At 39.5% G+C, this 27,335-nt stretch overlaps 1 protein-coding gene across 3 annotated transcripts in view; it reads right to left on the bottom strand.

Moving 5' to 3' along the window:
- Positions 1 to 224: 224 nt before the first annotated feature.
- The window catches only part of LOC124158834, a 37,294-nt gene continuing 10,183 nt past the window's right edge, over positions 225 to 27,335 (bottom strand). Inside the window, exons 2-5 of one of the 3 annotated variants that reach the window (XM_046534192.1) lie at positions 18,467 to 18,553; positions 15,116 to 15,385; positions 10,823 to 11,170; positions 225 to 1,039 (exon numbers count right to left, since the gene is read on the bottom strand). In XM_046534192.1, coding sequence (XP_046390148.1) covers positions 828 to 1,039; positions 10,823 to 11,170; positions 15,116 to 15,385; positions 18,467 to 18,553 — 917 coding nt within the window. In that variant the 3' untranslated portion in view covers positions 225 to 827. The remainder of the gene's footprint in view (positions 1,040 to 10,822; positions 11,171 to 15,115; positions 15,386 to 18,466; positions 18,554 to 27,335) is intronic. The other 2 variants (XM_046534210.1, XM_046534201.1) reach the window with 2 other exon arrangements.

Below are 27,335 nucleotides of genomic sequence, written 5' to 3'. Positions count from 1 at the left end.
ATTTCTTGCCAAAATTTCAGACAAAACATGATTTAAAATAGTCACCTTATTTTTAATTTGATTTATTTAACTTTGAAAATTGTCGTATTTTGTACTCAGCTGACTATAAATGGTATCTGGCTATCTATAGACTGACTATCTACAAATTTATTGCAATCGTTTGAAAAGTATTTGAAAAAAAATAAATGAAAATTTTCGCGAAATAATGGTACTTAACTCATGCATGTGTTGTAATTTATTTAATTTCTCCTCAATTAATCAGACGAAAAACTAAAATAATCCTTGATTAAAAAGTTTAGCAGCCAAAGAAGGAGCCAAAAATTATTTAAAAATTGGCTTTAAATGTTTATGGCAATATTATTGGTCAAAATGCTAAATGAAAATATAGTCAATATTATTTGAGGGGGCTGATAAGCCAAGAGGTACGAGTGATTTTTTTATAAACAGAGCTAGGTGTAGAAATTGATGTGAGAAATATACAAACACTTGTTGGTCAAGTTATACGAGTGAGTCTCTTATTTTGTGCTGACATCGGATGGAAACTTAAATGCACTACTAAATATCTAGTTGACCTCGTTTGTCTTCTTTACCTAATTTCTGTGCCGAACTATGATTAGAAAAGAATCACATGTACCCCTAGGTTTCTTATACCCTCATTATTAACCATGGACATTAAACAACAGTCTTGAGATTTTACGCACTGTTTTCCTCGTGGTGATAGTGTTATGAAGGCTGAAAGATTTTATCCGCACTCAGCCTAACCCACATTTTAGGCACAAACAACTGGGCTCTTCAATAAAGTTCCATATGGTTCAGTAAATGTCACTCTATAACGGGAGGAAGCTATCGTCGTTGGTGAAATGGGGTAGCCCAGAGATTTGCTCGAAAACAGAGATCCCAGGACTCATGGTGTTCATCGTGAGGTTGTGGGAGACGACAATGTAGTCCGGAGACAACTTCTTCAGCTTCACTCCCAAAGACAGTATGTTTTTCGTGGCTTGCAGTTGCTCTGAAGTCGCTTCCACGCGGACGTAGTTCCCTAAAGAGGCGTTGAGAGGAAGAAAAAACGCAGATTACCCTTGGAAATTTTTGGAAACGGAGGAATTCAGTTTGCTACGTTTACCACAAGCAGACCAACACGAATAAGTATAGAAATAGAGTATTCTTCAGACGGCCACTAGTTGTGTTATTACCCACTGCGAATTTTAATGGATTAAAGAAAGTCGCGCGTTAAAATATTTTTGTCAGATTATCCTCAGTGGGCACATGGCCGTTAAACCGTCAGCCAATCAGAGAATCAGGACCCAAGAGGGGGAAGCTCTGAGGGTTACAACACACCGGGACCCAGTAACTTAACTGATACGCCCGCGCACCCCGGGAGGGGAGTGGAACGGCAAGGAAAAAGGTGGAGGCGCCGCCACGATAGGAGCCCAACGACGCCTCTAGGGTAGGGATAGGGATGGAAGGGTGGGACGGGAATACCTTGCCACTATGAAAGCGACCAGGGCCCACTACTAGCGAAACCGCAGTTTAATGTGCCAACGGTTTTAGAAGATTTTACTATAAATAAGTAAAATCCAAAGCCAATCAGTGAAAGCCTTCGATGCCGGTTGGGCGAGGTGAAGTTGAGGTGCGGTGCGAAGGACATATTGCAAATATTACAACAGGTGATAGTGCCGACGTTACATATTTATCCTTAGTTTATTGAGAAAACAATATTTCATCGAAATATAGCAGTTGCGTCTTTGTAGTAGTGTTGACAAGCATAAAGAATAAAATAGTGAAACAATTTTAGGGATGATTCCGAATAAATATCAACGCACCTTTTAACTCTAAGGAACGTATTTGGAATATTATGTGGCTCTTGGATAAGGGATAATTTTTATGGGAACATAAGAAAAAATACTATCGTAAAAGTACAGAGTTTGATTTATTGCAATGGTGAGTTCAAATGTTAATAATTTTGCATATAAAAATGAAAGTTAATTTTAGAAAGCAATCGCAACAGGATATGAACATTTATAACGTGGTGAGTTGTAAAAATTCAATAAAAATATTGCTTTTATATTTTTCAACATTGACCAACCATTAACAGTGACAACAGTGATACATCTCATGTTCCACGACGAATTACGGAATATTTTACGTCTAATTATATGTTGTAAATTATCCTATATAAGCTTTGGAGTTCATTCGTTCTCTCTAAGTGGCTCAAGGATAAAACGGCTCGTTTCTAATACTTTCACTAGCCGCTAAAATAATTTAACGTTTCGTACGGTTACATAATTCGTTCAACAAAGTGGCTCATTCCTACTGCTAGTGTCAAATAATTGACGCTGGCAGTTGGAATGTAAAGCTGAAAATACACTTGTTTCTGATATGAAACGGACGCTTATTGTCTTATTTGAGGGGGAATGATAAAATCTTAAGCAGGAAATCCCTATCAGCAAAGATGTATAGGTTTCCACAGCAGCGTATTTCACTGATGCTTATAAGTAGAAATTCAATGATATGACGCGTAAGAAAAATCAACTCATGATAATTGTTCTTAAAAGAACGCTATAGCGATGAGTTCAATATCCTCAATGAAAATAATGGGCCTAAGACATTCTGAGAAAGCTTTATCCACTTGTAAACTAAGAATTTTTTACGTGATCAGTTGAAAAATCCGAATGCAAAAAATACAGTGCCTATTTAATTAATTTAAAGCTTTGTTAAAACATTTTAAACTTTTCTATTAGTGTAAAAGCATTTTAACAAGCACGGGAAGTATAAGAATTTCTAATACAAGCAGTTAAAATTTGTATATCATTAAAATTATTTTAGCGGCTAGTGAAAATATTAGTGATTGACCTGGTGTAGCCAATGGTAATAATCGGAGTACGTTGTGGCCCCAAAAGCGATTTTTTCTAGCAGGAGCAGTAAAAACTTATGCTCAGACGATATATTAGCAATATTATTTAACGGTTTGTCCAAATTTTCATTTATTTACAGCGCGGAAAAATTCTCACAAACTTTTTAAAAATAGTGGATTTTGCACTTTTAAATATACCTCTTCACTTAATCCAACAAAATTTCTTAATTCACAAAAAAACTTCTTTCAGTAGCTTTTGCAGCAGACGTTTTGGGACTTTTTTGAAAAAAAAAATATTTGACTTATAAGGGCGAGAAGTAGATTGATAATAAAGTCTTTGGTCACTTACAGAGCTCCTAGAAAGCAATAAATTTGGGAGAAAATAATGCTTTTAGCGCGAGTTTCACGGCCAAAAAGGCCTAAATGTTTGGTTGAATTTTTCGGTGGTAGGAAATTTAAAAATTCCAAGATACTTTTTCAACAACGTTTCTAGATTTATTTTTGCATTATTTAAAGGTGGGCATTGCATAAAATAAGAAAAAGATTATTTTTAATACCTAATAAAGGAAATGTGAGTGACCTCACGTCATAAAATGTTTAAAGCTTAATTTTGAACTGTTGTCGTCAATGATAAATTCTTATTTATTACCTGAACACTATTTTTTCTGAACAAATTATTTTGTTTTACCAAGAAAAGTAGACATATTCGAACCCACTGTAAAATTAATTTAAGTTTTTCATTTTTATCTGCTTGCATAAAAAATTATTATAGATGCTGTTGACAAAACTCGCTCCAACTTGCACCATCGAAAAATTCAGAGGTAATAAAGCCACAGTAAAAACAATTTAAATAGTACGTAAAATGAATTTTAACTCTTCTATTGATCCGGTCAACAATCCTTATCTATTCGGTGGACATTACTCTGGTCTATTAATTTCTTAGTTTCAACTGGAACACCTAGAAGACTTGAATGCACTATTTATTTAATTTTACTATTATTTTGTGTAGAGTTTCATTTCTCAACTGTTTCCGTTCAAAAATCCTTTAAATCAACTTTACATTACTTCTGTAGATCAATCGTTAAAGGTACCAGGAATACAAAAAATATGTAACTCGCCCTTAAGTTAATTCAAAACTGCTATTAAAGTTCGAAGTATTAAAAAAAAACTTTTGATTAATACTTCCCCAGCATATATACGAAAATAATTCAATTCATTAATATATATTCGTATTCATAGGCAAAATCTTTGAATAACTATTCTTTTTTTAGTTATAATTTTTCAACTGCTCACCTCATGAATGTTATGTATCCTGGAATGCAAATTCCTATGCAAATATGTATTTCCCATATCAATTCCTTTTTCTTCAATAGTCTAGAATAAATCCCTAAGTTTTATCAGGACCTTCACAATGTTTTAAGTTTGCAACTTTTCTTGGCTAATATTCAATAATTTAATCCATGCTTAGATATTAACCCAAATGGCCACTACCTCTTGAATAAATGCCTTTGCTTTCCCAAGAATGGTGCTTTATAACAAGTTATGCAGTAATGAATTATTTCAGAATGGAGTACCAGGTATGTTCCAGTGGAAAAACAATAGAAGATAATATAGAAGAATGTAATAATACAAATTTAATAAAAATAAACGGTGACATATGGAATTTTTTCGGCATAATGCCATATTAAACTGAAAATATTGGTAAAGGTTTTGCCATGCTTAATTTAAATAATATTTATAAAAGTCAGGATTTATGTTTTACTTCCACGCGTGTCAAAAATCACATTGTACCTTCAACACTTGGCCAGGGGCTTGACTGTATTTGCGGCCGAGTATAATGATTATGGATTTCACAATTTTCTGCTCGAATGCTATACGAAAGGAGGTGTTTACTAGATTCGGCTTCCGAGGTAAGAAGTCATCTAGTAATTTGTTCATTTGCAAAAATATCTCGCATTCTTTAAATAACTTTTATCAAAATGCGGCTGATTCCACATTCAAGTCTCCTGTTGATACGTAAGCATGAGTCATCATGGGCGTTTAACAGAGGATAGTGTAATTACTTCCAATGTTGTGTTTAAAGAGGTCCTCTGACCTCAATTTGCACATGAACATTCCAATCAAATTTGTGTATAAGACCCTGCCTTTTTTTTCTACATTTTAAAATTAGAAACGCGCCTATCTCTCTGTGGACCTGCATTGAAAAGAGCGGGGGAAGCCCGCTGGGAGCGGGCGCAGCACGCTCGTCTACGTATAATCCTGCTAGCCGCCGAAATCGGCGAGTGGCGGGGTTCCTTAGGACGTTCAGTCGTTCACGTAAAAAAAGAAAAGAGAAGCAGATGCGCACATTGTCCCACTGAATACCACCAAACATCTATTTAAACTCAGTAATGTTGGGGATTAAAATGAATCCTTAAACCCATGCCCGGAACTGGGGCGGGGCAGAGGGGGCACGTGCCCCGGGCGACAGATTTAGGGGGCGGTAAAATTTGAAATGTTTATCTAAAAAAGTTAATTAATTTTTTCTCATTAAATTATTAAACGATAATAATCAGTTCATAAGTTATTGATCGATGATATTAATAATACTACTTAATAGGAAACAAACGGGGTGTAATTTCAACCACTGCATCTCAAAAAATAGTTAACGGGTGTTTTATACTTAAGTGTGGGGGAGGAGAGGGAGCGAAGGGGCATGAGGGGAGGGTGGTCAAACTGATCTTTGCCCCCCTTGATCGAACTCCTAGTTCCACCCCTGCCTAAACCTACATGTTCGGCAAAATTTCTCTCTTAACCCTTAAGTAATCGCGTGAGATAAAGTTACGTAACTACACACATAGGGAGATGTTGACCCTGAATTAAAATCTTTAAAGGTCGCATGATTGGAAATAAACCTGTCTTAGTAGTTAGATACTGAAACTATTTAAAGAATTTTATATCGTTTTTTCAAAACATTTAGCGGTGTAACAGAGCGTTTTATAGAAGATTTGCAAGTACTGCCTTCGTATATCAAATTTTAAGCGCAAAATTCTCAAACACTCGCGACTTGTCAAAACGCTAAATTATGATAAAGAATGCATCTACCACGAAAACCTCTCGGATCATTTCGTCCCGACGCGACTACTTTAAGGTTAATTTATCGTTTCAGTCTGACCTAGGAATATATAAGGACAGGCTCACTCGATCCTACCCACCTCGATAGATTGGTCTGGTCCGGTCCTGGGTGGGCGAAGCACTGCCAGCGTCTCTCTCTCTTCAGTTGCCGGGATGGAAGTTTGGACAGGAGTGAAGAGGCGAGAGTGACTTTGGTTACTCTGGGCGTTGGAGAGAGGGGCGGAGGGGGGAGGAGGAGGTAGAGAGATTGCTGAGGGGATTCCTCGGCTAATGCAAGAGGAAGTCGAGCGGTGAGTAAATACTCTCCGCGGGGGATGCATGCATCCAAGCATAGATAAAAGTTCACTTTCTCCTCCGCTGATGAACAGCTTCATTTGCTGCGATCTTTCTACGTAAGTATCGTAGAATTTTTCGTCTTCATGGAATAATCTAAGGGGACTACATGGAGGAAGCTCAATTCCATCCCACAGAAGATTGTTGATTTCTGTTGCCAATTCGGTCGCATTTTTATCCGCTTTCAAAAATGTCCGCGGCTCGGTGATGAATGCAATACGATCCATTTTTTTTTCAATTTCAGTACGGCCTTTGCGAATGATAGGAATATCATTGAAGAGTAATGGATTCGACAATGTCGAGTTGTTCCAGTAAATGATGATACTTGGAAGTTAAAATTCAATAGAGGCGCGTTTTCATACGATCAACTCATGACATGTACCGTTTAGACTATTTGGCCGCAGTGATACGATTGTAGTATTGTCAACCATTTGCCATAAGCAACCAATTTTTATATTTCATAATTTAGAATGCGATAACTAAAATTCCTTTAAATTTATCAATATTTAAGTCCATAATGAAACCTATTAGCGGATAAAATAACAATAAGATAAAATAACAAGGAGATATAAAATTATTTTTGTGGCTTTCCACCAGAATACATTCAGCTTAATAGAAGGAAAAATATTTAGTTATATTTCCTTTCTGTTACACAGTTGAAACAACTACGGCGCAGGCAATTGATTTATTTCTGAGAGAAAAATGTTATGCGCGTATTCTAACAAATGTATTTGGGATAAATAAGAATTTCCTCTCCAACGATATTTGTATTCATTTTTTAACTCGCCATTATTTCATAGGAAAACCTTCTTTAAAGCCAAAGCGACTAAAAGTTAATGCAACTCTTCCCAATCAATTTTTTTTTTCCAGCAAGCAATAAAGTGAGAATCATGAACTCAACTTTTTATTCGGATTTCTCGATATTAACTGTGGTTCCTAGCCCTAGAAAAATCCACGATACACTTTTCAATCTGGAATTAGGGCAAAATATTCTTGAAATAGTTTTGTACTGAATTTGCCAATGATTTTTCGTTTTCCTTATTTAGAGAAAATGCGAGACGTGGGAGGGTAAAGACGTATGCGTTCCTCATAAATGTCACACATCAAGCTTCTATTCATTCATATTATCTGACTAAGCATCTATTATAAAGGCTGCTTTATTTATTTATTTATTATTTATAAAGGCTGCTTTCGTGCTCCACCCTCGTTTGCATATTCCAACATTTCATCATAAAAATTTACGGAATAGTTTTAAAACGAAATGTTAGAAGGGTGAGAGCATAAATAGATGATATTTTAAATAATGAAGTATTGTGAACTTCTTGTATAATAACAATGCGGCAACTCTGAGTTCAGAAGTGTAGCTAATTTTAGTTACAAAATCAAATGCTGAAAACTGCGCTCCCAATCCTCTCGTTCTACGTCTTCCAACAACATATCGAAAAGGGTGAATTATACCTTCCACGTGCGCGACCAAGATTAAAAAGAAAATCTCCGAACGCCAATGATCTCCCACCCCACGCCCGCTGCATTTCCGGTGCAGGGGAGACCGCTGATTGGTTCAATTCGACGATGGCATTATTTCGATTTAGGAGGTCACTTTGTTTATCTCGATTGAAAATTTTACTCCCGTTAAATTTAGGACTATACGAAGAAGACGTTGAATATTAGCTTTCTCCGAAGCTTTTATTCACCAACATTTTCCATTGTGTTATCGGAATCTTTTCGATGTTCCACAGTTTTAATCGAAGCCTCAGCTTCCGGCTTCCCCACGGCCAAATTGATTATAATATATACACTGAAGGCCTAATACACCATGCATAAATTCGTACAAATGAGTGTGTATATACATGAACGCGAGCATGAACGCAATGATTAACCAAGTAACCACCCGACCCTTGAACAGGAATTATGACGTTATCTAATTTGATTAATTTATTCGTACAAGTTAATTTATTCACTGTTCGAACCGTTCACGGAAATACATTTGCATGAACTCGCGCAAGGTTATGTATCATGTATTCGGCCTTTTAGATTTTAAAACCACGATCGCCACAACTTATATTGACTTAACTTGGCGTAATTATGGAGTCGAAAACTGGGGAAGAGAGGCGTAGAGTGACTTTGCACCGTCCTAATTTGAGTAAAGGTCAGCCTCCTCTGTTGCGTGAAGAGTTATCGAGATCGCCACCGGGTCAGGAATTGCATTACTGCCGACGTTTCGATGTCCGAGAGAGAATTTAAATATCGAGAGAGAATTTTTCTCTTGCTTACTTACAGTCACTGCGGTAGTCAGATGACTCCTGATTGGCTGTTGGGCCAAAAAAATTCTTCAATTGACACTCATAGCCCTCAGGACCATGACCGAGTCGGACATCTAAGCGTTGGCAATAATGTCGACAAATAGTCAGTAGAATAGACCAGGCGAAGAGAGCTTACTACAAAAAGAAGAATCTTGTTACAGATGAGAGTATAAGCAAAGAAGTTAGGAAAAAAGTCATCAGATGCTACATATGGAGCATATTTCTCAATGAAAGTTAGGCTTAGACGTTGACAGCAGCAGAGAAGTCAAGTTTAGAGACATTCGAAATGTGGTGCGGTGCTGCCGAAGGAAGATGAAAATAAAATGGATCGACCGTGTAAGTAATGAGGAAGTGCTAAGAAGAGTGGGATAATAGAGAAGTCTTCTAAAAACCTGAGGAGAAGACGGGACAACTTTGTTGGCCACATTCTGAAACATGGTATGGTATGGTATTTGGAGGAGGCGACCGACAGTTGAGGTCATTTGCGCCATGAGGGAAGGATAGATAAGGAAGGGTGGAGACAAACCCGGCGTCGGCATTAGCCTGCTCTTAGCGAAAGGCGTCAAGGGGACCACGGCTTTACGTCCCATCCGACGGACGGAGTGTTGCGCTTTAAATGTCCTCCACACAACATTCAAGCAGGGATCGGGCAGTCTCTGAAAAATCTCTGCCACTGGCGGGATTTGAACCCGAGCCCGCCGGGTGGGAAGCCAACACTCTAGCCACCACACCATCCCGATCCCCTTCCGAAACATGATGGCCTGATGAAAACAATCGTTGAAGGACTAGTGGAAGGGAAAAAGGGCAAGGGACGGCCCCGAATGAGTTACGTAGTACAGGTTATAAAGGATTTGAAAGAGAAGAAATATGCCGCTATGGAAAGGCTAGCGGATAGGTGAGAGGAATAGAGAACTGTGTCAAACCAATCTCAGGATTGTTGGCTAGCGATGATGATGAATTGATATATCAAGTTACCTCAAGTTAAGTTGTTGTGAATGGAGTTGTGAACTTTCCCTCCGGGTCGAAACGAAAATGTTTCTTTTCGATCCGAAAGGAAACGAAAATACGAGGCCTAGTAAAAGTAGTCCATAAAAACTAGGGCAGATGAACATATGAAGTGTTGGGTAAGAGGCGATTCAACCTCTAACTTTGCTAAACATTTGTTAGACTGCAACCATAGCAGTGATTTCAATGTCAAGGTTCTCCACAATATTTGTAAAGGTAAAAAGTTGGATTTTCTTGAGCAGTTCGAAATTTTAAGAGCATGTCGAAACAAAAATGTACGGGTGGTAAACGACCTTTTGTACCCCTCCCACTCCTCCCCTTTATTATCAGTTCTGCTGGACTCGGCAAGTAAACCCACTGACCTTGAGGAAACTATTCCTCGTTAGCTTTTCCCCTCCCACCATCACCACCTCCTCCCTGCCTTAACCCCCATCTCCCTAAGGTATATATAAGCTCGCAAAATTTTTGTATATTCACCTTGATAATGACAGTGTGTACTGCCGAAACCTGGGTCGGTATTAAAAACTCTTGTGGAACATACAAAAGTGTATCTTCATTATGTTTCCTACGAGGCCTAGGTTTAGCTTCGTTCCTGCACGAAATTAAAATCACCAAGGAGTTTAGTTTAGACTCGGGACGAAACTTTACTCCCGGGAACGAAACTAAATTAATCGAAACTCCGCTGCTCTTATCTAAGTTTCGATCCCTGAAGTTGAGTGGAGGGGGATAAGAGGGAATAGTTTCGACCCATTGCGTTTGACATGCGCGTAGATAGGTTAAAACATTGAGCTTAAAAAGCTAATGGCCAGTTTGTGTTCACCGTTCTCCTATTGGTTGTACAAATATGAGTGCCCCATGCATCTAATGGCGGTAGGCCGAACCTCTACTTCCTTCAACCATACTTCTTGATCGGAGTGTGGGTCGGAACTAAACTGTTCGAAGGTGAAGCACGTGGTCCCTCCGGTGCGAAACAATATATGTATTTCGTTTCGCTCCAGAGTTTTTCTTTAGTTTCGACCCGAAGTAGTTTTGAATCCTGTTTTGTTTCGACCCTGAGTTTAGCTCCCCGAGTTTATTTTCGTTCTACATTTCGTTTTTAGTTCCATTTCGTTTCTACATTTCGCACCCGGGAACGAAACTATTGAAATTTTTCTGGTTTTGACTTTCGCTCAGTTTCGATTGCCATCCCTGGTGGAAAGTACTCCAAACTCACCGATGTAAGAAATAGAAATACTGCAGTTGTTGTATTTCTTATTGGCGATACTCTGGTGGTCCCAGCCCACGCCCTCGTAGGCGTTGCCATCCCGACCCACGAGGAAGTTGTACGGGATATCGGGCCTCTTCATCTGGCCCACCGAGTAGTCCTGCAGGTCCTTCATCTTGTTTCGGCACGTGACCACCGTCTCGCAAGACTGCCCCGCAGTGTGAGCCACGATGACCAAGGCGACGGGATGCTGCAGAGGAGGGGTGCTGGCCTCCGATGTCCACGAACCCCAGAGGTCCCGAGAGACAGGCGTCCAGCCGCGGTGGTGCTTCGGTGGTTGAGGAACGCCGTTGGATACTTGGAAGCAGAGAGGAGACCTTTATTGAGCCTTAAAGTAAATTAAAATAGAGCATTCAAGATGGCTGATGCGAACATTGCAATGGCGGATTCAAGGGAGATAGAGGAGGCCCAATTCAACCTCACAGATGATTGATCTCTTTTATCACTTCGGTCGGATTTTAATAGAAATTAAATCGAAACTTGAAGCTTTTACGTGGTGGAAGGACTCCATATTAATAGTGAAAAAGACTTTGTTACTTCCACAAAATTTGAAATAATGAAAAACATATTGTTACTTCCACAAAATTTGTGGAAGTAACAAAGTGTTTTTCATTATTAATAGGATTTTAATCGATTTTCAGAAACATCTGCAGCGCGGTGATGAGTGCAATGCGATCCAATATTTCGCAGTTTAATGTTTGTAATTGCGAGGAATATCATCGAAAAGTTATGCAAATTTTGATAAAATAACATTATCATGAATGTAAATTTTGGTTGACACCCTCAATTATACCTTATTTCCCCGTGAAACTCGGATCAATTTGTCCGTCAGTGACGCGAGTGGCGACTTCTGTAAACCCATTTAAATGCGCGGTGTGCGACGACGCATTATGAGGCAGACTTTAAGATACTCTATTGTAATATTCGTTGGTTTTTTCACGCATTTTATAATTTTTTTAAATAAATAAATTTATCATCAAATGTCTGCGTCCAGTGTTTCATTTCACATTTATTCTCAAAAGATGCTTTCATTCTCTCCTCCTAACCCTCATAAAGTGTATCTGTCTGCTCAGCAACACTTAATTGGTTAAAATAATACTATGAAAGTGTGACGACAAAGTGAGAGATAATAAGTTATTATTAATAACTACTTCTCCTTCGTCAGACACCATTTGGAATACGCTGAGAGTGTTTGGGATCCTCATGACATAGGCTTGAATACTGTGAGTTAAAATGCGTACAGAGAAGAGCTGCCAAGTACGTGAGAAAGCGTTACGATGGTCTTGTACCCTTGGGGGGTACGCGACGAACCCGTCGGGGGTGCATCGAAAATAATCGCTAATGGCGGACGCCAGGAACTATGTGTCTCTTAACCAGGAAATATGTATACATATTATATGGGGTGTTAAAACAAATCTTCTATCTGTACGAATATTTATAACTAAAGTTGAAACCTACCCGTAATGAAATTATGTGATTAAATGTGCACGTTACATTTTGGGGGGTACAATATTAGTTATACAATCTGAGGGGTGCGGGAGGACAAAAAGTTTAGGAACCGCTGATCTACGAGATAGCTAAGCGAGCTCCTACATTAGCTGAAGTCTGAAGTTCTTTTTTCTGTACTGCGAGGATCGGCCCACGTGGGAAACCCATGTGGTAGGACGAGGGAAGTGAGTGGCTGTGGATGCAAACTGCCTCTTAAAAGCAGCTGGTTGGGTCGGAAACTGGAGGTTCAGGATGCGAGATTCCCGGTTGCGGTCTCAGTGTAGATTAGAAGACGCCGTCTTCGCTGAGGAAAAATGCAGCGTTTAAACGATTGAGGTAGCGGGTTAGCAGGTCGGATTTTTCCAAGTAGAAAAATTTATAGCCGTGTCCGAATCGCGCACTATGCGGAACTAGCATTGATCAGCCTTGCGCATGAGACTTATGTCCCCATGGATGTATCAGTGGATGGCCCCACTCCTGATTCATACAGCATGTACGAACGAAGGCCCTCGATTACGTCATGTATGAGATTATTATCATCGTATGAGGGTGGGTATGAGATTAATGCATCGAAAAAAACCGATCTCCTCTTTTGAATATAAATAAAAAATGGAAAATTAAGGTCATTTGAAGTTATACATTTACTGCTTCGATTCGTATTTTATAAGAAGTTGTATCAATATCATCGCACCTGGTTTCTATTCTTAGATTTAAAAATGGATTTCAAGCATGGGCTTTACCAGGAAATGTATGAGTTCGGAGCGAATGAAATGCTTGCCAGTACACAATTTGGCTCAAATATTGCGTTTTATAAATTTCCATTCAAGCTACGGACATGAATGATAGCCGAGGCGGTGCTCCCAACGCTTTTTTTCGCTAAAAAAGACCTTTCACTGGGACGAAATATTTACGTAAGCATCACCAGACCCTAAACTATCCGTAAACACTTCTCTCATGGCGTCTGGATAAATATTTTGTCAAGCGAAAAGCAGACCTTCAGAAATGAAGTTGGCGGATATGTCGGCGTTCCTTTTTTACATCACTTTAGGATGAAAGGATTCATCATACATTGTCATGCGCAATAGACCTCATTTATAAGCTGTTAAGGTAGTATGTGCGCCTCGATAAAAGTAATAAGAATTTGACTAACCTTAGGTCTTAAGGCCGTTTTACACGAGGCTCGGAATTGCGCAGGCAAGAGCTGCATAATTTCTAAAATGGCGTGGAATTGCGCGAATGCATGAACGAAATTAGAACAGGGGCTATTTTGCCATCTCGAATCCACGCATTCCCGCATGTGTTCTAGCAATTCACCGCTTTACACGACGCAATTTTGATTGCGCCTTCGCACGTACGTCAGATTGCGGAATTCCGTGTACCGTGTAAAACGGCCTTTATACAGTGGCGGCTTGCCCATAAGGACTCTTGGACGCCGCCCCTCCTAAATATTTGAAAAAGAAAAAAAATAAATACCCATTCAATTATAATTATACATCTAATTAACCAAAGTATTTTTTTTAATCGCATACACCGAAAATGTAGGAAAAACACGCAAAAATAGCGCGAGAAGTTCGCATTTGTATCCGCGGGGCGCTAGCCAGAACGTCCCAATCCATCACTATGCAGTTATAAGAAGAGTGGTAGTGATAGGGGCCGCTGGTGCTATGACGCGTCTTAAGGCCGTTTTGCACGTGCATTCTCGCATGTGTTCTAGCAATTCACCGCTTTACACGACACAAGTTTGACTGCGCCTTCATGCACACGTCAGATTGTGCAAGTATATGCCCCATGTAAAACGGCCCTAAGCTTGTGCCTTATGGAATAAGTCTTGGGACGCCGTCCGAGCATGCGCAGAGCGACGTATCTGGTGAGTTGACATCGCCACACTGCCCGGCGGCCGTTAGTCATGGTGTTGCTTTGTTGCAGAATACCTTGTTTTGGTGACCAGTTGACTTATTATGTGTAAATTGTTTTAATGTAAATAGGCCTAGTTGTAGTTGAGTTAATCGAGTGAGTAATTGTTAGTGTTTTTGTGTTAGTGATTGTTTTGTGTATTAGTGAGTCATAATGGTCTCTAGATTGCCTTAAAAACTCACTAAAATACACAAAATATTAAAAAATTTTGTCCCCCCCCCCCCCCCGGTGGAGTGTGCCCCTCTCAGAATTTGACTCACGAGCCGCCACTGCTGTCATATTCTTTGAAAGACGCACTCTCAATGATCTAAAGAAAAAGGGATTATCATGCGCCATTTTTGAGACATTTGACGATAAACTTATTACGGAGGCTTCCGAGACGACTAAGTTCATGATTGGTTTCCAGGTTAATTCCACGTCTACTCATTTTTGGCGGACTCTATCCTGAAAGCTAAATGAAAAAAATTAAAATAGCAAATTTTCAAATTGAAATTTTAATACTGTGAATAGAAAATAAATTTCGATAAGAGTAGAAAATGTTGTAGTGATTTTACATCACGAGGTAAGTTTTTTTTCATGTGAAAGATGCACTGCAAATTAGAATATCCTGCAAAAAAAAACTTACCCCGTGACGTAAAATCACTATGAGTTTTTTTCAGGAATTTCCGGCAGTAGATCCGAATCGATTGCTCCTATGTGCACGCAGATAATCGTGTCAATCGTGTCAAGATCTATCGGACCGACCACGTGATCTCGGATTTTACCATTTCAGACCTACTCGCATGCGCGGACGCCGAGAATCGATCTCGTTTCTATTTGACCTGGCATATCTGTACTCACCATTGACGCTTCCTTCCGAATGGTCGTCTTCTTTGGCTGCCTGAACAACCTGAGATTCCGTTCCCTCGAACGAATCATATTCCTTGACTCGATGATCTGAAGTCAGATGAATGGCAGCGAATATTAATCCAGCGAAGGTCACTACGGATATCACAGCTACAAGGGCGAAGATGACTGCTTTTCCTGGTCCGCATTCATACCTTTTCTTATTCCTCGAGGAATCACTGGCATGCGAATCTGGGTTGTCCACCTGGGCCCCTTTGACATCTGCTATGGAATGATAATCAGTAACGAAAAGTTAATCCACGGGTTTAAACCTAGTCATTTTCATTAACAAAAAAGGAAAACGAAAACCTCTGTCAGGATAGTGTGCTTAGTGTAAGAAGTTACGTGCGCAACTGTTGTCTCTACTTCTGTCAAAACATCCTCCGGTGAATCCACTAGTCCGAAGAACATAATTCGTGCTGAAAAGCATAGCTTACTTTATTAATTTGTCCTAAATAGTACCAAAACTGTCCCTGCAATAATCTGTTGCGTCCGTAGGAGCTTGGAAATGAATACAAGTAGAAATATTTCAAATAATGCAGGTTTCAAAAGCATTTATTGTGAACTTTTTCTGAAAATGGCTCGCATCAATCAAAGGTTTTTAACGTCATTTACGTAGGTTTTACCTCTATTCTATTGCAAGACTCTATCCTGAAAGCTAAATGAAAAAAAAAACTAAATAGCAAATTTTCAATTGAAAATTTTAATACTATGAATTGAAAATAAATGTCGAAAAGTCAAGGTGTGCAGTACTCGTGGACCAAATTTCCTGTCTCCGGTACCTACGTAATGGGAATAAAATGAACAATGCCGTTACCGGCTATATCCATTAATACTTCGGAATATTTTAGCTATGGATGAAATATTACGACGAGATTTGAACCTAGCAGCGTTGCTTTGAATTTAGCTTTTTCCACTGCCTCTTGGGCCGGCACGAAAGATTTGAGTACAAAGTAATTAAGTTTATTGCGAAACGTGTGGTATTTTTGGGTAAATTTCGGATCATGATGAATGTTAACAGTAGCAGAGATCACCACAGACTTTCAAATTCCTGACAGTACTTCTATGATAATGGGAACGACGTAGCCTAGCGAGTGGATCGCTTAGATGCCGATTGAATTATTCCAGATTCAAATCCTAAGTCCCAAAGCAAAAATCTGCGATGAGTCCCAGGGTAAGAAGCTGCCCCCCTACCCTGACTGTGTGATATTCACATAACAGAATGCGTCACTGATGATCACACGTCCGGGGTGAGCTCTACCCTATAAAAAACAACCATCTATTTGAATCACTTAGTGACCAATACGATTATTTATACAAAGAGCTACCTGAAATTATATTAAATCATAGTTATCCGTCGCCTTATAGATTAAAATTTTTGTTTCATGTGAAAGGTGCACTGCAAAATTAGAATTTCGTGCACAAAAACTTACCTCGTGACGTAAAATCACTTTGAAATTTTTTTTCAGGAATTCCCGGCAGTAGATCCGAATCGATTGCTCCTATGTGAACGCAGATAATCGTGTCAATATCTTTAACACACTGTGAAGTCTCTGAAAATATCATCCTGGACATTTTATAGCGCTGAAAAAGAGCAAGCTGCCGATGGCAAGGGACCTTCGCCGTTCCTTCTACTATGACGTTTTAAGGCAAATACCTCGCAGGGAGCCGCTTTTTAAGGATTCCGAATGCGCTGATGTATTCCCCACCCTCTTCTTTTTGTTGAACCGAAGTGTCTGAACATGATTGATGCCTGTGTCATGACAATGCGTCACTAATGGAATTGAGCGATCTTCACGCATTTTGATTGGTAAATAATAAAAAAATGATAATGAAGTCTCTAGGGGAATTTAATAAATGGAAAAACTGGCGTGAAGAACTGAAAGAAAATTATTCAGGGGATTCCATTTGCGATGTATTTCTGAGCGAGAGGAATTATTCAGCGATATCGTCGAATACATTTCGTAACGATTTCCAGTGATCCTAATATTCCGTTTGAACTTTGACTTCGACTGATAATAATGGTAGGGGTCAAGTTTCTGAGCAAAGAAACGCGTAAGACATAACTATTTTTCTTACAACGTACGAAATTCTTATTGCTACTCTCACTCTCTTATATACTGAAGTGTCTCGTTTTTGACGAAGCACATCCTCTCACCAAAATATTCCACCATTTTTTCTCCATTATTATTCCCTTCTTAAGATTTCTAAACGTAAAAAGCACTCTTCAAGTCATCCCAGGAAACTCATATGTATTTTTCGAGGTTCCTGGAATGGTATCTGGGCTGTTTAGTGGAAGGCTGGTTTTCCTAATTGTAGTTTGTACGTTGACAGAAATCATTTCTCTTGATTCACTACAGAAATAATAAATCGAAAGTTAGCGGCTCAATGAGATTTCAATATGGATGCGATTGTTAAGAAAGTGTAATAAATTAGCTATAGTGGAGGCGATTGCGAATTATTTAGCATGTATATTGAGGAATAAAAGTATATTAATAAAAGTGGTATATAGCGGCTCAATACTTCATTTGAATAGCGAGATATACTAAAGGACTTGGTGACAGAGGAAGAAGAAGAATAGTTTAAGCCAAACAAAACGAGACGGTCACTTTTTTCGGCTGAAGTGTTATCACTCGTGAAGGATTTTAAAAATTGAAAGGAAACATGTTCGTCAGTACCTATTGATTATATTTCCGCAGAATTTAGAAGACTCAATCAGGTTTTTCCTTTTGCCCCAAAGGATTGTATAAATAAGTTATGGCAGAGCTCACCCCGATTTAATTGTATGCAACAATCGTGAGAATATCCCGCAAATAAGGCAAAACAAATTCAACGTTTCAAATCAATTTTTGACGTTTTAGCTACCCCATCAATTTTCCTCGTTCTATCCAGCTATCCAATTTTCTTCGCATACCCTTCATTATGTTCTGTGACACAACTTTGCATGCATCACGTCTAACAACTGCCGTGACGTCTGCTCTCTCTGTTGAAATTTCAGTAGTTGGTTCTCAAGATCTTATCAGAGCTCTCCATTTTCTTTTCGCCTAATTTTGCGTACCAGCAATAGAGGGATTTGGTGGGGGAAGGCGGGGGCACGTGCCTCCCCCTCCCTCCCTGACGCTTAAAAAATAGACAAGATTTTTAATACGGTTATCATTACGTTCCTTTTGTTTTGTTTGTTATGGAGCCGCAGTCATTTGATTTCATATTAATAAATGTCATATTAAAATAAAAATAATATTATGTACAGCAATTGTTGTATGTTGTTTAAAATCTCAAATATGAGAAGACCGTTTGCTCTCTGACCTTGTGCTCCAGAAATAAATCCTGCATCCGCTCTTGGTAACAGCCAATAGGATTCATTACACTTCAGGTAATGAAATTCGCTGAAATCTGAATGAGAAGTGAATGAAAATCCTTGAACAATACATGTAACACCGAAAAACGTAAACAGATCAAGCAAATATCCGGTGAAGAAATAGTAAATAGCCGCCGCTGCAATTTGAGATCATCTCTCCAAAGAGTTTCTTATGGTTAAGTAAGAATAGGGTAGTTTCCTTCATCAAAGCAAACGAAATGCATTGATTGCGATTTGTTAACCACCATTAGTGTATTCATAATATACAAATTATTTGGTTTTAGAAATCCCGGTTTAAACGAATGGCAATGGTCAATTTTAACCTCATTTGAAAAAGGCCAGATTGGCGCCCATGCGATTCCACTCCACGTGACGTCACAGGGACCTAGTTTCTACACGAGAGGATAGGAGTTTTACATCGTCTGAGATTACCAATGCATGCATGAGTCACAGAGCTCAGGAAAACATCTCTTAATAATCACACATTTAAAATACCCAAGTTCGGAAAGTTTCCTTCGTTTGGTAGGGGAACAATAATCCATATATCCCCTATATATAATCCATATATAAGCCAAGCGCTACCTGCTAGCATGGTACTCGGCTACCTGCTAGAAGCCTGCGTCGTATCAGCGCTCAAGCCTTGCCCCAAAGTCACCTCACAAGGCGGCAAGGTGAACCAGAAATACGTCACACGGACTTTTCCCATCATTCCTACTTCGCCGTCGCGTTTTCGCGCGCTTGAAAATTTTCACTTGTCGTTTAATCGCGAAAAATAGATATCGTCATTCGAAAATCTAAGAGCGTGAAATACGTACTCCAGGAGTAATAATCTTTCGATGTAGGCAATACAAAAATAAAAGGAAACCACCATATTCCTGAGCTAATGAAGATGGGAACACAAATATATGAGGTTGATACAGTTCTTGCACGGAAATTTTCCCCATAGAAAATTTCCTACCTCAGCAAAATTGGCCCGCAACCGCCGCTGTTTAAAGCCGCTAGTAAACGCCGCGCCGTCCGTAAACGTCAGGCAACATACCGAATTACTACTCTGGATATTAGTAACGAAAAACAACGCCTGGCTTGTTTCTTTGCCGCCTGTTACCTGACGTTTTGCCATTTATCATTTTAATAACCAAAAAATGCTGGTGATGTCCATGCTATGCACCAATCTCTACCCTCCTCTGAGCACGGCTCTCGATTACAGTACGAATTTGTTTCGCAACGGTACACGGAGACTTTCAAGATAAAAATGTCTGTCTCTCCCCCACCACGACAGAGTCGTGCCAGAAATTTTTCACGTGTGTCCAAGAACCTGGCAACGCCGCGCCACGCATATAAACAGGTCCCGCGAGAACTACGTCACTGTTGAGACGCCACCCCTAATATACGTCACGAGTTGTGAGCCTACGCGTTTCCCTCCCCCTTCCCCTAACCTCTCCACCTCCATCAGTCGCGTGGGATCTGAAAAATCTCTTCACCACATCTCACCCGCTGCTCTCTCTATTCGAGCCGCGAACCGGTAGTGGTGGGAAGGGAAGTACGTATTCAATGATAACCGACGTCCGCCTGAGAATGGTAATCGGCCCACTGCCGTCATTCATGCTCGTGTCTCATCTCAAACAGAATTCACTGGCCCAATCCATTCTGAGTGTCTGGTCTGGCCACTGGCGTTTTCAGGGGGGATCACAGGGGTCATGACCCCTAAATTCAACTGATTCAGGCGCTATTTGGTGGAAATTCGACAATTTGAAACGAAAAGTAGTTGCACTTCTTTACAATAATTTAATTTGCCCGACTCTTTTCAGCTCACAGAGGTATCATCTGGTACAAGACACTGTAGTACTTAAGAACTTACTTGTTAATCATACCTTTGAGGAAGGGAATGGGGGAGGATTTGACAAGTTTGACGAAGGTGTAGGGAACAGGGTACAGTGGGGAAAGGACCCCAGAAACGGCAAGGCCAAGGGGTTGGAGAAGAGCAGAAAGGGAAATAGAAGGGTAAAAGAGAATCCGCATGTCAATAGAAATGGAGAGGTGGAAGTTAGTGGCAAAGCAAGGAAGAGGTGGGTCATGAACTCTCCCCAAATTTTAGAAAAAAATATTAATTTTTATTAGTTCAATAGTTTCTGTATCCTTGTCACGTAGTAGGGGGAGTTTATATGCAAATGCTTGTTTACAAGTCTCAAACGCGAGAGAAATTTGAGCTGTATTTGTCGTAGAGCGTGCCACTCCCAGCAAAACATTTTACACGGGAGATCGTCCCTCTCCCCCGGGAGGTATTCCATGCTCCCGGAACCCAGGTTATGACCCTCCCCCCAAATTTGATGCTGAATCCGCCCCTGGGTCTGGCATGATTTTTTTCAGTCTAAATGTCCTTTTCCAACTGACAGTAAGCTCAAAAATGTTTGATCAAAATCTTTTATCAAATCTCTGACGGCGATCACATCCATGCAGTAGCTATACACAGCAGGAATTGGCGATCTCTCTGATCGAATCTCCTTAATCATAAATTTAAGGGATTCACCGAATTTTATTTTTTGCGACAGTCACAAAAATGGCTAGGCTTGGAAATCTTAAAGTGGCTTCAACATTTATTTCTGTTGTTGGAAGAAATATTGAGGCCAGCGTCCAATAAATGACTGTCATCGTTAAAAAAGAACAAGGTCATTACAGCGAAGGAAAAATGGTTAGTAGAAATGAGTCAAATTATCTTTGCATAAATTATATACCTTCCCGTAGAATTTGCTTTAGGCACTCAGTAAAATGCCCCTGAAAAACACCGTAAGGGATCCCGCACCGATGTCGATTTTTGATTAAGTTTTCTGTGTTACCGAAACGTAACTTCTAATTTAAGGTCCCTTGGGACGCCAAAATTTATGGAAATCTGGAGAATTTCATGGCCTTGGGCGGCTATTCGGGATTTCCATCATCAAAGTGTCGACATTTCCCCATATGACGTCACCAATTCAGAACCTCCAGTACACCAGGCGATTGATCTTTCACTGATCGGCTCAATATCTCGACAAAATTAAGCTTTAATTCCGACTGTAAATTTGATGTATATTTTTTAAAATTTAATATGATTGGGGAAATATTTAAATATCATGTTCAAAATGCTCAAGAAATCTTTATTTTATTAATTTTGCTCTGGGTAATTCAAAATGGGTTACTTCGTGAGGGTTGAAATTAACTTAGCGGCAAAAGTTTTCCTTTCTTATCATAGCTATATATAACACAGCAAGTTAGTTTTATGAGTAACGAATGAAGTTTCTTCTCCTGACCTTCCTTATTATAACAACAATGTAATGTTTATGCTCTTGGAGTATAGGTCATGATAAATTAAACTCACATTTGGCCAACGTTTCGGAGATTTATTCTCCTTCCTCAGGGCTCTTAATTATAATGAATGTTTACAAAGAAAATAAAGAAAATAAATTAATTAATTAAGTGGTTACAAAAATTTGAATACAATTGTGCAGTACAAATTCATTGGTAAATTAAAAATTGTGTACAGAATTAAACAACATACCTGTGATAGAAAAGTTTCGTTACTAGGCTAAACATGGTTACTTATAAATTTTGATTCATTTGTTAACAAATGGTATCTAAATTATACTAAACAATTTTAATTTCGATGAATTAAATAATAATAAATTTTGCTTAGGTGTTCGATGTCCGATCTTTTATTGCAACTGTTATTTGATTTTGATATGTAAACCATTTCTTTAAATAATCTTTTCTTAAAACATTACATTTATGAGTAACATTAAGCTCTCTGGTGAGAAAAACTTTGATATGATAATGACAAACTAATAAAATAAAAAACTAAATATGATAAACTTTGATATGATGGACCTTGAAGGTTCTCTATACCGTTGAGAGGAAATGGAATGAAATACCATTCATAGCTTGAGGAAATACATAGGAGTGGCAAAGCGTCCAATCATCTCTGGATTCGCCGATGACTAAACCAAAATGAAAAATATTACTAAAGAAAAGGCCAGCAAGCGATTATCCGGTGTTAAGGCAATTACGATTTTTACGGCGACAATTGATCCGATTTTTGCCGAAGAAACGACTTTAAAAAATCGAAAAGAAGTCATGGTTTGGCACGTTTTGGGGAATCTCTTTCGGCAGCATAACCCCTCCCAACGGTCTTCCCAGTCAGTTATGAAAGAGGATATCGATGGATAAGTTCTAACAACACCTACCTCGTAATTCAGCCGATTTGAGACAGATATCTTAAAGAAAGTGTAATAACATTAAAAAAATAAAATTCTAGCAAAATAACAACTCTGTTGGTAAATTAATGCTTCTTTTTCAGTTTTATTAAGTTTTTGTTTTTCGTTTCAGTGTAAAATTAAAAAAAAATAAGTATTTTTTTGCACCCTGAAAAGTTGCTATTTTTATGATACGTGTTGTTAGAACTTAGCCATCGATATGACGTTTGGGTAGGCTAGTTATCGCGTAGGCTAGCGAATCCCCGCTCGTTCGGCTTCTCACGGTCATGCCCAGCAACTCTCGTTAGACTTAGGGGAGCTAAGCTATACCGCGTGGTGCCGCAGAGGGAGTTGAACCCTTGCCTTACTTTGACAATGCTAATTCAGGTCTTTAATTGCTCCTACTAATCTTGAAATATGATTTTTTCGGAAGCTTTTGTTCGCTTGTTTTTGTATCACAGCGATCGTTTTGTTGACTAATATATAGAACGGAATCCAATGAAATATTATGGGAATAATTCAGAATACTCACTTTGACTGGGAAAAAATTCACGTAATTTTTACTTATGAATGTGTATCGGGTGTGAAAATGGCAGTTTGTGTTTGAATTAATATCTAAATACATGAAGTATTTAGTTTGATAACTTTGTGTGATTAACCGATAGTATCTTGAACAATTTCTCGCGAGACTCCGAGGGTAAATACGTAGTAATTGCTGACAAATTCAACGCAAGGAATTATTATAAGAATAAATTTTTATGAATATAAAATGAATATACTTACTCATGTATGAATATACATGAGTAAGTATTAAAATAAAGGAAGATTTGCGATTTATAAACTTTCTTGCTCTGCCATACCGGTGTAATGTGAGATCATTGATATATATTGATTGTAGGATCTCTAACATTTCCGATATATGTGAGATTCACCATCTATGTGCCATGAATGTAATGGACGTGAAAAATTTTTAATTTTTACTTAGGACTCCCTCCCATATTATTCCGATCAGTGCACGTCGCGGAAATGTATAAAGTCTAGGTAGTGCCAAAAGCAATTTTAGCTACATGTAGGATCTTCGTCTCCCTTTACGCTGAAATAATTATATGAAGAATTCTCAATGAAAGTTTCACAGTTTGCGAAGCCTACCTGAGATCATGATTGGGTTTGTACGGGAGGTAATAGTGTTGGTACACCAAAAAACTCTCAAAAAGTCTCGTTCAAAGTTACGTAGTTTGTGAAGCCTAACTGAGATGATTGCGAATTGAAACGTCCTGTGATAAATTGAAATTTAATTTTTTGAATGATAAACACTGCAGGCTTTTTTGAAACAAAATAAGGTACAGTTGCCAATACACGAAAAGTAATTGGAGTAGAAGTGAGTGGAAAACAGTTCTGTGAAGCTTCAAGGTTGGAAATCTCAGGGAAATTTCCGGAATGACATGAAAATACAAAATCATGAAAGAAAAGGATGATTAACTAATTGGGAAGAATCGTGAGTGAGAGCAAATCGATGTTCCAATTTAAGTTTGCTGATGATGATGTAATACTCTCAAGTATCGAGTCTAGTCCTTGGACAGATTTCAGTTTGTTGCCTCAACTGCAGACTATTTATGTGTGCGAAATTGAAAATTTTATCGGAATATTTCACATTTATTTTGAATTTGAAACCATTGAAAGATTTCCTTTGGGGACAACTAAACACCCGAGTGAATTAAAAGTTTCAAATTGAATGATGCCGCATTGAAACACCATGGCATTACTTAAAAAATGGTAACGTATCAGAGCGATTAAACCAAAGGAAAATATCACTTGACACACTGTATTTTAATCTTAATCTTATTCTACATTCACTTCAAGATGGCTTTCTCTCTAGCAATAACTTATTTATCTCTCATCACCATAGCCACCACCACCATCAAATCAGCAAAAAGGAATCAAAATAAAAACAAACATGCTCACAGGCAAATAAAACAAACAACAAATGAACTCAAGAAAAGAAAACAAACTAAACATATACAAAAGAGATTTCAGTCATAAATACACATACATCAATGGAATGGCTTACACAAGCATGATGTAGTTCCTGACTTCCCTCAGTGGAATGCCATTATGATAGGGAAAGTGTGAAAGAAGCATAATGAAATTGACCATGAATTTAAATAACAATTAATATTGATTTTTTGTGCTCTCCAATGCTCCCTAAGATGATTTGGAATGCTGCTCAGATGAGAACAACTTTAAAGGTAAATCGAAAAACTTAATCGTAGAAAAAGTTTATTTGAAGGTCACTTAGAAGAAGCATGTAATCGGGAAAAACCGGACAACCAGAGAAATAGTAAAAGCTCACAATCCCGGAGGGGGGGTATCCATTAGGGGACATCCATTAATTATCACTTGAGGCGTTTGGGGGGGGGGGGGGCGCTTCTCACCCAATCTCACGTGGGTGGGGTCCTGGCGAGTATCAAGTATTTTTTTCCCCAAGAAAGTGTGTAAATTGCGATCTTAATAATCTTAAATACTAGTAGTAGTAGAATTGAGCGCAAGAGTGCATCAACGTCATTCTGCACCGCTACTCAGTCATTTGATTTAAATCCTATAATAAAGGGATCGTTACTTCACAATTTATTTACATAAAAATAGACTGGAACTTTTAAATTTAATGAAACAGACCTATTTCCTTGAGAAACAAAATTGTACAAATTAAATTAGTAGGGTGGTCTCCTTGGAGGGATTCAAGGTCTCCCCCTATATTTAACCGTATCCGCGCGTCACGGTATTTGTCTCACACTATCAAGATATGTCATATACTTATGTAGCGTCCGCCCCGTGCTCTGTTGTGCGACGGGGATCGAACTCGGCTTCGCCGTGTGGGTCCTTGCCTTTGGGTGCCGTAAGCAATGAATTGATTCAAGCTGTAGTTTTTATAAATAGGAAAAGGCACTTTACCTTTGGGTCTCCCGAGAAGCGTACGGGCTTGAACAGGCGAAGGTCGCGAAGAGGCGGATAGACGTCGGGCGTTCGGCAAGGCTGAGACTCTCGCTTTTCCCTTGGATGTTCGCGGGATGCCGGGAAAGTACTGGTTACCGACAGGGTATCTCAATATGGCACGGAGTAGACGGGCGATCTCTGCTGCTCCAAGTGACGACCCCTCGTGATACACACCCCGGTTGTCACTCCCCAAACACCAACTGCCTTCCTTCAGATTTTGAGAGTTTTTATATTCAAAATCTTGGCCCCCTAGGTCATATCCCCCCCCCAGTTGACCTATAGGACTATATGGGGCTCTAGGAAGTGGAGTGTTTGTTACGACAACTCCATGGTGTTGCATCTTCCCGTCCTCTCCAAGAGTATTTTTGTGTGCCGTATTTCGCCTTTCACTTTCTTAGCCTCGAGTCATCCTTCCCTTCCGCCTCGCTTCGCGCGCATAGTCACCTGCTAGCGAGGGAGTAAACACTTTCGTAACCGAATTTGCCGCAAATATCTTGCGCTCAAATTCCGGTCATCACACCACTCCCCGCTGTCTCTAAATTGAGCCGTCTCTATCACGAGACTGCTCACATTTTAAACCATTTTTTTTTTTTTTTTGTGTATGCTTCTCGTGAGTGTCCCACCCTCCAGTTAACCGCCATTTCCTCTTTATTCTTATAATACAATGCTTGTAAAGTTTTTTTTGTACAAAAATTTCTTTTTTTTTTTTTTTACTGTGGAGTTCGTAGCATCTCCATCTCCTCCGGTGCCGATGGTGTAGGCGGGGGTTGAATCGACCGCTTCCGGAACCGGCGGAAGATCGCGACCCCCGTTGCGCATATGGCGGCTCCTGCCGTAAGGATCAGGCCAAGGTAGGAGATGGTGTGCACAGATGGTACCCATGACGGTTCTTCTAGGGCCTCTGCTTCCTGGAGCATCTCGTGGACCTGCTCCACCGGAATACCTCCCTGGCTCCCGAAGATGCGACGAGACTGGTGGACGAGGTTCTCCAGTCTCTGTTGTTTCTCTGCCGATGGGTTGTTGATATAGTGATGTAGTGGGCCTTGCAAGATGTCCTTCATCTCCGGCATGTAGATATCCCTCCGTCGGGTGGTGAGGGCTGAGCTCCGGTGGAAAAAGGGGTCAGCACCTGTCCCTCGCTGTAGCCGGAACATCCGGGTCGCAGCTCCACCACCCCGGTGCCGCTGAGAAAGTCTTCTGTGACGTTCAAGGCTTCCTCTCTCCCGGGGCATCTCTGTAGGAAGTGGCTCCTCCGCGGGACGCTGTATACCCACCGATTGGTGGACTTGGTTCTGTAAAACAATGCTCTGGGGTGGGGGATTAGTCTTGTGTCACATCGTATGTCTTTGTCAGCTCCCATAAAAATGGCGTATAAGCAGTTAGTATATGGGAACTCCGTCACTTGCCTTCTCGGCGGGCAGATCGTCATCGGCCCGGAGGTGCAACTGTTAATGTCGCGTTCATCTAATAACATATGCCGGAGGTGATTTTCGGAAACTGCCAAGAAAGGGGTTTCGGGAATGATAGTTAGGGATGCGTTTATATTAGGTATTTTAACCGGTAAAGCCACCACTCGATATAATTTGAAAAGCTGATTTCCTGA

The sequence above is a fragment of the Ischnura elegans genome, chromosome 1 (assembly GCF_921293095.1).
Source record: "Ischnura elegans chromosome 1, ioIscEleg1.1, whole genome shotgun sequence".
In the NCBI taxonomy this organism is placed as follows: Eukaryota; Metazoa; Arthropoda; class Insecta; order Odonata; family Coenagrionidae; genus Ischnura; species Ischnura elegans.
The sequence above is the reverse complement of the archived record's forward strand: the minus strand, read 5'-3'. Positions and strand labels throughout refer to the sequence as shown.